At 39.3% G+C, this 12339-nt stretch overlaps 1 protein-coding gene across 1 annotated transcript; it reads right to left on the bottom strand.

Annotated features, from left to right (window-relative positions):
• Positions 1 to 2514: 2514 nt before the first annotated feature.
• On the bottom strand, positions 2515 to 12109 carry LOC131537781 (C-type lectin lectoxin-Lio2-like). Its single transcript, XM_058771431.1, has 10 exons — positions 11443 to 12109; positions 10800 to 10889; positions 10534 to 10640; positions 10437 to 10491; positions 10250 to 10279; positions 8926 to 8967; positions 8758 to 8840; positions 8528 to 8662; positions 4359 to 4470; positions 2515 to 4200 (listed from the first exon to the last, which is right to left on the bottom strand). The coding sequence occupies exons 2-10, from the start codon at positions 10855 to 10857 to the stop codon at positions 4115 to 4117; spliced, it is 708 nt and encodes a 235-aa protein (XP_058627414.1). The 5' UTR covers positions 10858 to 10889; positions 11443 to 12109; the 3' UTR covers positions 2515 to 4114.
• Between the last annotated feature and the right edge of the window lie 230 nt (positions 12110 to 12339).

Raw genomic sequence — 12339 nt, 5'->3', positions numbered from 1 at the left:
CTTAAAAAAGCTGACTTCATATATACGAAACTAACGGTGCAAAATTTGCTTCTTTTAAGGCAGAATAAGAAAGGGTAACATTTACCCCAAGATACTTGAATTTAGAACTCTCCAAGTGGAAAGGTAAGTCATTCTGCTTTAATTTTTGGCCAGACTGATTTATGGGTAAACATTTACTCTTCTGCAGGTTTAGTTTATACCCAGAAAATTTCCCAAAATCATCTAATAGATGTATTATCTCAGGAATAGATGCAATTGGATCGGTAATGTAGAGTAATAAGTTGTCAGCGTATAAGGCTAATTTGTGTTCGATTCCTTTGCGGATTATACCTTGAAATATAGGAAGTGTTCTAAGCATTATTGAAAGAGGCTCAATGGCTATGGCAAAAAGTAATGGAGACAGGGGGCATCCCTGGCGTGTACCCCGTGATAAGGTAAAATACTCTGAGTTAACACTATTAGTAGAAACTGAAGCTTGTGGGTCAGCATATAGTAAACGTATCCATGAAATCAATCCTCACCAAAACCGAATTCCTCCAGAACTCTAAACAGATAAACCCACTCTATCCTATCAAATAGCTATTCGAGGCTTAGTGTATCCCATCATGCATCATGTTTTGGAATAAATAGTGAGACTTTTTGCCGAGATCTCGCGAGAGGTCATGGAAACCTTTCCCATGTAAGTTAAATATTGATATAATAATTAGATATTACGTAGAATTTCGTAGAAAAACAGTGTTGCGCATTTTATTGCTGCAAAGACGCGTAGGGTCAAAAATCTTCAAAGACTTCTGCTTTCCAGTCCCAAACATATCTTGAGGAACAAAAAGGCCATTTGGCATTCCTGAAGGCACATAAGTGCTGATATCGATCAAGGCCTGAAGGCCAACATGTGTAGCCTGTAAGCCCCCGGTACACACCAAGCCCCAGTTTTTGTTAGTCGGCCGACCAAGTGTGTTCTGCACCGTTGGCTGAAGCTGGTCCTCGTTGGATTTTTTTCGGCCGATTCGACATGTGGAATCGGCGTTGGAGCTCGTCGGTCAGTCGGGCCATCTGTTCATTCTGATTGGCTGTTCAGCTGGCGAACCAGTGCATGAGAAATAAGGTGCAGGCGCAGACTGGACGTGCTGCTGTGACTCTGGACGAGCAGCCGTGGCGTGCTGCTGTGACTCTGGACGAGCAGCCGTGGCGTGCTGCTGTGACTCTGAATTCAGAAAAACTTCCAAACACATTATTAATGAAAAGATCTTCAAAGCATTTCAGACCTTTCTTTTCCAAGAGAGAGAATACGGAATCTAAGAAGGGAGGAAGAGATGATTTTTATGTATTGGAGCCATGGTTGATGCCGAGGAAACTTTGAAATGTCGTCGAAATTGAAAGAATATTTTAAGAGAAGAGCATACTATTGGATTATCCGTGTAATGTGAAGGGGACACAGGGAGAGAAGAGAACACCATAGCAGGGAGAGATGATGAAATACAAGACTTAGCTTCTAAGTTGCACCAGGGTAAAGAGGAGTCCTGTACCCAGAACACCAACTTCTGAATATTTGCTGCCCAATAATAATACATAAAATTGGGCAGGGAAAGCCCTCCACTTAGTCGATTTTTTTGAAGCATAATTTTAGAAACTCTAGGAGTTTTACCTGCCCATATAAAAGAGGAGATTAATTTATCTATATTCTTGAAGAAAGATTTGGGTAGAAACAAAGGAATAGCTTGAAAGAGGTAAAGAAATTTGGGGAGAATATTCATTTTTACAGCGTTTATCCTACCTAGTGGAGATAATGGAAGAGCCGCCCATCTTAAAAAAGCTGACTTCATATATACGAAACTAACGGTGCAAAATTTGCTTCTTTTAAGGCAGAATAAGAAAGGGTAACATTTACCCCAAGATACTTGAATTTAGAACTCTCCAAGTGGAAAGGTAAGTCATTCTGCTTTAATTTTTGGCCAGACTGATTTATGGGTAAACATTTACTCTTCTGCAGGTTTAGTTTATACCCAGAAAATTTCCCAAAATCATCTAATAGATGTATTATCTCAGGAATAGATGCAATTGGATCGGTAATGTAGAGTAATAAGTTGTCAGCGTATAAGGCTAATTTGTGTTCGATTCCTTTGCGGATTATACCTTGAAATATAGGAAGTGTTCTAAGCATTATTGAAAGAGGCTCAATGGCTATGGCAAAAAGTAATGGAGACAGGGGGCATCCCTGGCGTGTACCCCGTGATAAGGTAAAATACTCTGAGTTAACACTATTAGTAGAAACTGAAGCTTGTGGGTCAGCATATAGTAAACGTATCCATGAAATCAATCCCTCACCAAAACCGAATTCCTCCAGAACTCTAAACAGATAAACCCACTCTATCCTATCAAATAGCTATTCGAGGCTTAGTGTATCCCATCATGCATCATGTTTTGGAATAAATAGTGAGACTTTTTGCCGAGATCTCGCGAGAGGTCATGGAAACCTTTCCCATGTAAGTTAAATATTGATATAATAATTAGATATTACGTAGAATTTCGTAGAAAAACAGTGTTGCGCATTTTATTGCTGCAAAGATGCGTAGGGTCAAAAATCTTCAAAGACTTCTGCTTTCCAGTCCCAAACATATCTTGAGGAACAAAAAGGCCATTTGGCATTCCTGAAGGCACATAAGTGCTGATATCGATCAAGGCCTGAAGGCCAACATGTGTAGCCTGTAAGCCCCCGGTACACACCAAGCCCCAGTTTTTGTTAGTCGGCCGACCAAGTGTGTTCTGCACCGTTGGCTGAAGCTGGTCCTCGTTGGATTTTTTTCGGCCGATTCGACATGTGGAATCGGCGTTGGAGCTCGTCGGTCAGTCGGGCCATCTGTTCATTCTGATTGGCTGTTCAGCTGGCGAACCAGTGCATGAGAAATAAGGTGCAGGCGCAGACTGGACGTGCTGCTTGGCCGTCTGTAGGAGAGTGTTTATTTTGTGCAGACAGTGAGAAACTCTATATTTGTGCAGTGTGCTGTGCATGTCAAAAAAAAAAAAATGTTATTTCCGATTTCCAATTTATATGTCACATCAACCCGATCGCTTTATTTAGCGTTCATGTTAACACTAAATTCAGATTCATCAATCGTAATGAATTCAAAACCTCAAGACTTCCATAGTGATTTCTCACAGCAGCAGCAGAAGCCACAAAATATCCTCCTAACCAGGTCTTTGTTTAAACTGATGTTTTTGATTTACTATTTTCAAATTAGTAGGAGTACTATTGAAGTACTCTTTTCCGAAGACATTTTCCAAGAGGAGGACATAAGCACTACAGTTAACTGCAGCTCATGCGTTCGCGAGGTTCGTCATCGTCAGATGAAGGAATCCACATTCGAAGCTGCCATCTCATACCAGTCCAGTTTTGGGGTGTTAAAAAAAAATGGAAGCATCTCCTTCATGTGGACTAATCACTGTCACAAGTTACTCTATAAAGAATTTGGTGTTTGTATTACTGCTGCTTTATATAAGCTTTGTAATTTCATTAAATAGACATTTTGACAAAAATCATCTTCAAATATTCTCTTTCTTTGGCACACTTCTCATTGAATTACTTTACAGTTTGTTCTATAACAACTCGATTAGCAAATGTTTCTGTTTATTTCCTATAACGACACACAGGCATGACAAAAACAAAGCAGCTCTGATGCAGAATTTTATTTACTCAGATACAAAGTTTACCAAAACCTTCGGGAGTTTCATTCAGAAAATGCACATATATGTGAGTTCTACTTGCACATTAGTAAAGAAATCAGAGAGAATTAGTTAAAGGAGCAGTTGACCAAAAAATGAAAAAGAAAATTTGATTACAAACTTGCAGCCTTTCACTTCACAAGACATTAATTGATGGACTGGAGTCGTGTGGATTATTGTGATGTTTTCATGATCAGCTGTTTAAGCTCTCATTCTGATGGCACCCATTCACCGCAGAGGATCCGTCGATAAGCAAATGATGTAAAGTTATATTTCTTCAAATCTGTTCTGATGAAGAACTCCTCTTTGTCTTGGATCGACTGAGGGTAAGCACTGTTGTAAATATTTGTCATTTTTGGGTCAACTATTCCTTTAATGCAAGACAATATGACATTCAACATTCTCCATTAAGGTTTCTCATCCTGCTACACACAAAACCCATTTTCCGATCACACTTGTAGTTATTCCACTTTTCTGAGCCTATAACAGGAAGGAAAAATAAAATAAAAATATAAATATATATAATTATTATTCTACATTCGGCTGGTTATTTGAATTAAGGTTACTACTGTTCCACAAGACTGTATAAAAACTGACAAAAATGGTCATGATATTTCATAAACATTAAAAACACTCACAGTCATAGTTCATCCCAATACAGTTCTCTTTCCAAAGCTTATGCTCAGGTTGTCCAGGAGCCCATATCTCTAGGTTCATTTTGGACCCATCATTCCAGAGCCACGATCTCTCCTGTGAACAGAACACCAAAAAGGACACTCAGTTTCCATCACACACCTTCATGGCATTGTTTAATATTTATTAAACAAAAAAAAATCTTTTAGTTTTTTTTATTATTAAATTATTTAAGTATAAAAAACACGTTCGCACTAACCACTTGGTTCACAGGGACATAATAAGACATCATTAATGTTTTCATTTTCCTCCCTCCTTCATCAACTCTAACAGCTGACGACTTTGTGCATTGATGGTTTCAATTTTATTAATGAAGAACGTGGCAGTTTTCCACACCACAATCTGTCAAGCACATCTTACCAGCAAACATACACTCGTTCACATCCTTCTCTTCACTCTCTGAGGCAGAAGTCTCCAAACTCATCCTTTCTAATCATCCTGCTACTTGTCTGCTTGATCCTATTCCATTTCCTGTTTCCTATTCTCATCTCCTTGAAGCGATTTCTCCTGCAGTTGTACCTGCACTCACTCACACCATTAACGCATCTCTTCACACTGGTGTTTTCCCCTCAGCATTTAGACAGGCTAATTAAGAAACCCACCCTTAACCCATCTTTTTTTAGAGAACTACAGACCGGTTTCCCCTCTTCCTTTCACTGCAAAAACACTTGAACGAGCGGTGTTCGACCAAGTCTCTGCCTTTCTCACACAGAACAACCTCCTCGACAGCAACCAGTCTGGTTTCGGTAGTGGACATTTAACCGAGACGGCCTTGCTCTCAGTTGTTTAAGCCCTAAGACTGGCAGGGGCGGATTTCAAATCTTCAACACTTATCTTGCTGGATCTGTCCGCTGCTTTTGACACGGTTAACCGCCAGATCCTCCTGTCAACCCTGTTGGCAAAGGGCATCTCAGAAACCGCACTCCACTGGTTTGTTCTTGGAGAGGTGAGGTGTCCAAGTCTCAACATCTAACTACTGAGGTGCCTCAGGGCTCAGTTCTTGGACCACTACTCTTCACTGTCTACATGGCATCGCTAGGTTCTGTCATTCAGAAACAAGGCTTATCATATCACTGCTATGCTGAGGACACTCAACTCTACCTCTCATTCCATGCCGATGATCCGACGATAGCTGCTTGCATCTCAGCATGTCTAACAGACATTTCTTGCTGGATGAATGACCATCACCTTCAACTCAACTTTCCCAAGACAGAACTGCTTGTTCCATCAAACCCATCGTTTCATCACAATTTCACCATCCAGTTAGGCACATGAACCATAACTCCTTCAAAAACAGCCAGACACCTTGGAGTTGTGATCGATGACTTTCTCAGACCACATTGCTAAAACTGCCCTGTTCTGCGGATTTGCTTTATTCAACATCAGGAAGATCAGGGCCTTTCTTTCGGAACATGCAACACAACTCCTTGTTCAGGCTCTTGTTCTGTCCAGACTGGACTATTGCAATGCTGTCTTGGCAGGTCTTCCAGCCAATTCCATCAAACCTCTACAATTAATCCAGAACGTGGCTGCAAGATGTATTTTTTTAATGAGCCGAAAAGTTTGCACGTCACACCTCTGTTTAACCATTTTGTTAAGGCATTAATGTTTGTCTACAAAACCACCACTGGCTCTGGCTCTTTACCTAAATTCATTACTTCAGACTTATGTGCCTCTAGAAGCTTGCGTTCTGCAAGTGAACAAAGAGGCACAAAATCACTTTCACTGACTATTAAATTAACTGTTCCCTCCTGGTGGAATGACCTGCCCAACTCAATCCGAGCAGCTGAGTCTTTAGCCATCTTCAAGAATCGGCTAAAAACACATCTCTTCCATTTTTATTTGACCCTCTAACTCTAGCACTCTATTCTAATTCTATTCTTTAAAAAAAAATACTTGCCTCTTTTAGACTTTCACTCTATTCGTTTACTAACCAACACTAGCTTCTCTATTATTTTTGTGTTTGTTTTCTTTTTATTCATTATATAATTAAAAAAAGGCCTTGCTTCGTGCGCTGCATTAGGCTAACTCAGACTTGCCATAGCGCTTGCGTAACGCTGCTCTTCCGTTGATTTTGATTGCTTCCATTGTCCTCATTTGTAAGTCGCTTTGGCTCAAAGCATCTGCTAAATGACTTAATGTAAATGAAAATGTAATGTTTATGCATCTAAAACACGTTTGTGTTTCTCTATAGAAACTGCCCAGTAGAACTAACATGACAAACGTATCAGCTGTATCCTAATCTTTCTTCAATACTATGACATCGCTCAAAAACACAAGTACAATATACAAAATATTTTATAATACTATTACTACTACTACTAATAATAATTAATTTAAACAAACATACTGAAACAGAGCCATAGCCTCCTATCCAGGCCTCAGTTGAAGCTCGAGTTTGAGATTTAATCAGGTTCTGTATGAAGGTGTACTCCGCATTAGTGTGTACAGAGGCGAGGTGCCCGTTGTAGTCCAAACACTGTTTCTAAGGAGAGTAGGACATAAAAACTATTGTTAACTAATTGAAAATGTCAAGTCTTAAAGATGAAGGAATCCATACGATTAGATGGCATCCCATACCTCTGCATCACTTATCTTGCTGGATCTGTCCGCTGCTTTTGACACGGTTAACCGCCAGATCCTCCTGTCAACCCTGTTGGCAAAGGGCATCTCAGAAACCGCACTCCACTGGTTTGTTCTTGGAGAGGTGAGGTGTCCAAGTCTCAACATCTAACTACTGAGGTGCCTCAGGGCTCAGTTCTTGGACCACTACTCTTCACTGTCTACATGGCATCGCTAGGTTCTGTCATTCAAAAACAAGGCTTATCATATCACTGCTATGCTGAGGACACTCAACTCTACCTCTCATTCCATGCCGATGATCCGACGATAGCTGCTTGCATCTCAGCATGTCTAACAGACATTTCTTGCTGGATGAATGACCATCACCTTCAACTCAACTTTCCCAAGACAGAACTGCTTGTTCCATCAAACCCATCGTTTCATCACAATTTCACCATCCAGTTAGGCACATGAACCATAACTCCTTCAAAAACAGCCAGACACCTTGGAGTTGTGATCGATGACTTTCTCAGACCACATTGCTAAAACTGCCCTGTTCTGCGGATTTGCTTTATTCAACATCAGGAAGATCAGGGCCTTTCTTTCGGAACATGCAACACAACTCCTTGTTCAGGCTCTTGTTCTGTCCAGACTGGACTATTGCAATGCTGTCTTGGCAGGTCTTCCAGCCAATTCCATCAAACCTCTACAATTAATCCAGAACGTGGCTGCAAGATGTATTTTTTTAATGAGCCGAAAAGTTTGCACGTCACACCTCTGTTTAACCATTTTGTTAAGGCATTAATGTTTGTCTACAAAACCACCACTGGCTCTGGCTCTTTACCTAAATTCATTACTTCAGACTTATGTGCCTCTAGAAGCTTGCGTTCTGCAAGTGAACAAAGAGGCACAAAATCACTTTCACTGACTATTAAATTAACTGTTCCCTCCTGGTGGAATGACCTGCCCAACTCAATCCGAGCAGCTGAGTCTTTAGCCATCTTCAAGAATCGGCTAAAAACACATCTCTTCCATTTTTATTTGACCCTCTAACTCTAGCACTCTATTCTAATTCTATTCTTTAAAAAAAAATACTTGCCTCTTTTAGACTTTCACTCTATTCGTTTACTAACCAACACTAGCTTCTCTATTATTTTTGTGTTTGTTTTCTTTTTATTCATTATATAATTAAAAAAAGGCCTTGCTTCGTGCGCTGCATTAGGCTAACTCAGACTTGCCATAGCACTTGCGTAACGCTGCTCTTCCGTTGATTTTGATTGCTTCCATTGTCCTCATTTGTAAGTCGCTTTGGCTCAAAGCATCTGCTAAATGACTTAATGTAAATGAAAATGTAATGTTTATGCATCTAAAACACGTTTGTGTTTCTCTATAGAAACTGCCCAGTAGAACTAACATGACAAACGTATCAGCTGTATCCTAATCTTTCTTCAATACTACGACATCGCTCAAAAACACAAGTACAATATACAAAATATTTTATAATACTATTACTACTACTACTAATAATAATAATTAATTTAAACAAACATACTGAAACAGAGCCATAGCCTCCTATCCAGGCCTCAGTTGAAGCTCGAGTTTGAGATTTAATCAGGTTCTGTATGAAGGTGTACTCCGCATTAGTGTGTACAGAGGCGAGGTGCCCGTTGTAGTCCAAACACTGTTTCTAAGGAGAGTAGGACATAAAAACTATTGTTAACTAATTGAAAATGTCAAGTCTTAAAGATGAAGGAATCCATACGATTAGATGGCATCCCATACCTCTGCATCAATCCAGGACGTCCCGCAGCTAAAAAAGCGGAAGCATCTACAATCATATGCAGACCACAGGCAGCCACCGGTTGCTGTAAGAAAGTTTTGTTAGTATTATTGCTGCTTCAAACCTTTTGTATTTTCATTAAACTGATATCAGATTGATATTGTACGTACGTGCACACTTTCCGTCTATCTTTGTGTACAGGTCAATGGTCTCTGTTTGAAAAAGCACAAATAAATAAATTGAACAAAGATACAAATTCAACAAAGTTTAAGTTTTTTTCAAGTTTGTAGGTGTCCAGCTACAGAGACCGAAAAAATTGCATTGCATAGTCCTCACTGTATAAATTAAAAATAGATTAATTCTTGTTAAAAGTAATTCAGTAAAGAGCAATGAATGATTTTCTCTCATTGGATTTCATGAATTTATATAAGGACATCGCCAGCAGCTCGTAAATTAGGCGCAGTCACTTTAAGAGACAACGCATCCGCTTCTTTCTCAACCGTTTACGTTCACTTAAGACATAACCGACAGTTTTTTCAAGGGTACTCGCCAAGACGGGTTCACCATAATATTTTCAGAGTGTCTATTAACGCTAAGTGCAAATAGCCCGTCTTGTTGGCAAAGGCTATTTACACTAACTCCGCCCACTAACGTGTGATTGAGTCAGTTAACACTAATAAAAGATGCTAATTCGACATTAGGTCCAGTGGCGTAGATGTTAAAACGCATGCTTTTGAGGCAATCGACCCGAGTTCGAGCCCGCCTTTTACCAAACTTTTTTCTCCCTTTTCAAGTCTCATATTGCATCAGAAAGGCATTTATTTTAAATAAGAATGAAGTGTGGGCCTTGTGGGCAGCGCGCCGACATACAGCGCCGTTGCGCTACGGGCGTTCCCTGTTCGAATCCCGACTCGAGGACCTTTCCCGATCCCATCCCAATAAGATGGCATCCATTTAATAATTTGAATTAAAACTATAATTTACACTCAATACGTTATTATTGCGTACTGTTTCATAATGTACTACAATACTGAGGTGCAGATAATTACCACTATTTGCAATAAGTAGTATAAATAGCAGAAAATGTTGCTATTTTTACATAGTGTAAATAGAATCCATTGCTAAAAAATATGCTATTTACACTTAGCCTAATATTTTCGGTTCAAGGTTCAAGAGCAAGAAGAGGCAAAACTCAATTCGGTGTTCAAGGACTGAGACGTGGCTCTCTGCGTGCGTGCTGAGTGCACAGAGCACAGCGCACGGGTGCTGAATTAAGCTTTTCGCCTCTTTTTGTGTTTCTATGTTTAAACTGGGGAGGAGTTTTTGTTCACTCAGGTGCAGATGAAGAGCTCAGTTTGGTGTTTGCGCGCTGTCCACAGCCATGCGCCCCTATAATCGTCATCACCTTTCACCCCACCAGCGACGACCCTGCTTTTGTCACTACAACTAGACAGAACAAATGTAACGCACTAAAAGACAGCATCAATATCTCACCATTGCTTGTGCCATTAAGAGGTGTTGTCCCTGAAATAATAAAAGAAAAGCATTATATATATTTATATATAGAGAATTTAAATGATCAGATTACAATTTTATGTCTAAACCCAATCTGACAGTCAGTGAGATTTGAGCTAAACGGCATAAACAGAAAACTGGGCAATATACACTTCACAACAATTACCTGCAGCATCCAGAGCAAAGAGCAGAAAGAAAGACAGACAAGCAACAAGCAGTTCACAGCCATGGGCCCCTATAATCGTCATCACCTTTCACCCCACCAGCGACGACCCTGCTTTTGTCACTACAACTAGACAGAACAAATGTAACGCACTAAAAGACAGCATCAATATCTCACCATTGCTTGTGCCATTAAGAGGTGTTGCCCCTGAAATAATAAAAGAAAAGCATTATATATATATTTATATACAAAGAATTTAAATGATCAGATTACAATTTTATGTCTAAACCCAATCTGACAGTCAGTGAGATTTGAGCTAAACGGCATAAACAGAAAACTGGGCAATATACACTTCACAACAATTACCTGCAGCATCCAGAGCAAAGAGCAGAAAGAAAGACAGACAAAGAGACCAGACTGCCATTATTACTGAAATCAACCAGGACTACTGCACACCTGAAAAAACATGAAGACAGAACAGAATAAAACATATATGCAAATATAAGTTTTTAATTCATTATTAACCTGTTCTCACTGTCCAAATTCCAATACTGTACAAGATCCCTGTGTGTCACTATGGAGGTGTCATTGAAGCTTGGCTAATTAGGACTGTAAGTCAGATGTAAACAAACATATTGACCTGGCTTCGGCACACTTAAGATCATTAAGCTGGTTTCTCAAAAACATCCGCTGATGTGTTTTTTTTCTTAAAAAAAAAAAAAAAAAAAGTAATTAAATAAAATAAATAAATCGATTGTGCATTGTTTAGCTTTTTTTTTTTTACTTTCTTTCTTCTTGCCTGTTTTTATATTGTAATCAGATAGCCTAACATTTCCAAACCAAGTCCAATTAAAAAGCCATAAAGCACAAAAAAATTAAATAAAAATTACATATACACAGACACACACATATATATATATATATAAGCATTCCAAATGATCCATTGTCTCAAGCCATACTTTTATGAAACAGAGTGAAATTTTATGTTTTGAACGGCTGAAAACCTCACCCTCTATGAAGTTAGTCACGTACAAGTACTCTGTAGGTCTCTGCAGAACAACAAATGCTTGTCCAAAATCTGACTCTTCAACACCAGATTATGACTCCCTACTTTTATTTGGTTCATACACCGAGGAGACTGCTGTCTGATTGGTTCCTGTCTCCGAAACCCACCACAAATCCTAATCATACACCTAAACCCACGCAGGAAAAGCAGATTTCTGCACCACACGTTACATAACCTAAAGTCAATACAAACATTTACTTGACTTGGTTATTTGATAACTTTGTGTCAATAATGACATTTAACTTGGTCACTGTCACTATGTTTCTAGGCATTATTCACAGCTATAGCAGGAATGGAAAGAGGTTTGACTGTAATTACACATTGAGACCAGGAGAGAGGTGAAGAACATGTGGATGGCATATTCACGTGGGCCTGCGGGGCCGTGATGCATGTGCCCTTGAGCTCATCAAAACTATTCATTCATTTCTCAAATGTTGACTTCCGTTACCTAATAGAATGGTGAGTTTTATTCTGTGGAAGAACCCCACCCCCCCTGAAATTCAGAATTCTATGTATATCTTGAAATTTGATGACAAAAACATGACTCCATAATAACTGGACAACATACATACCGATACAAAATAGCGATTGAGGAAAAACATACATTTGAATTACAATTCAAGATATATTACTGCATATTTAGAATGCTTACCAAGTCATTATTGCTTGCTCTTTCCCCATAACTCTCCCCACACCATTTGTTGAAACCTGACCTAACTTGGACTAACCAAAGTGTGGGTTGGTCATCTTGGGAGGAAGGTCTGAGTTTGCCTCAAGGAAGAGTATCTAAAATGTAATAATGTGATATGCTACAGTAATTAAGTTGTCTTGAAAAGGCCA

Source organism: Onychostoma macrolepis, chromosome 03 (assembly GCF_012432095.1).
Source record: "Onychostoma macrolepis isolate SWU-2019 chromosome 03, ASM1243209v1, whole genome shotgun sequence".
Lineage (NCBI taxonomy): Eukaryota > Metazoa > Chordata > Actinopteri > Cypriniformes > Cyprinidae > Onychostoma > Onychostoma macrolepis.
This window is presented reverse-complemented; position numbering and strand designations above follow the sequence as displayed.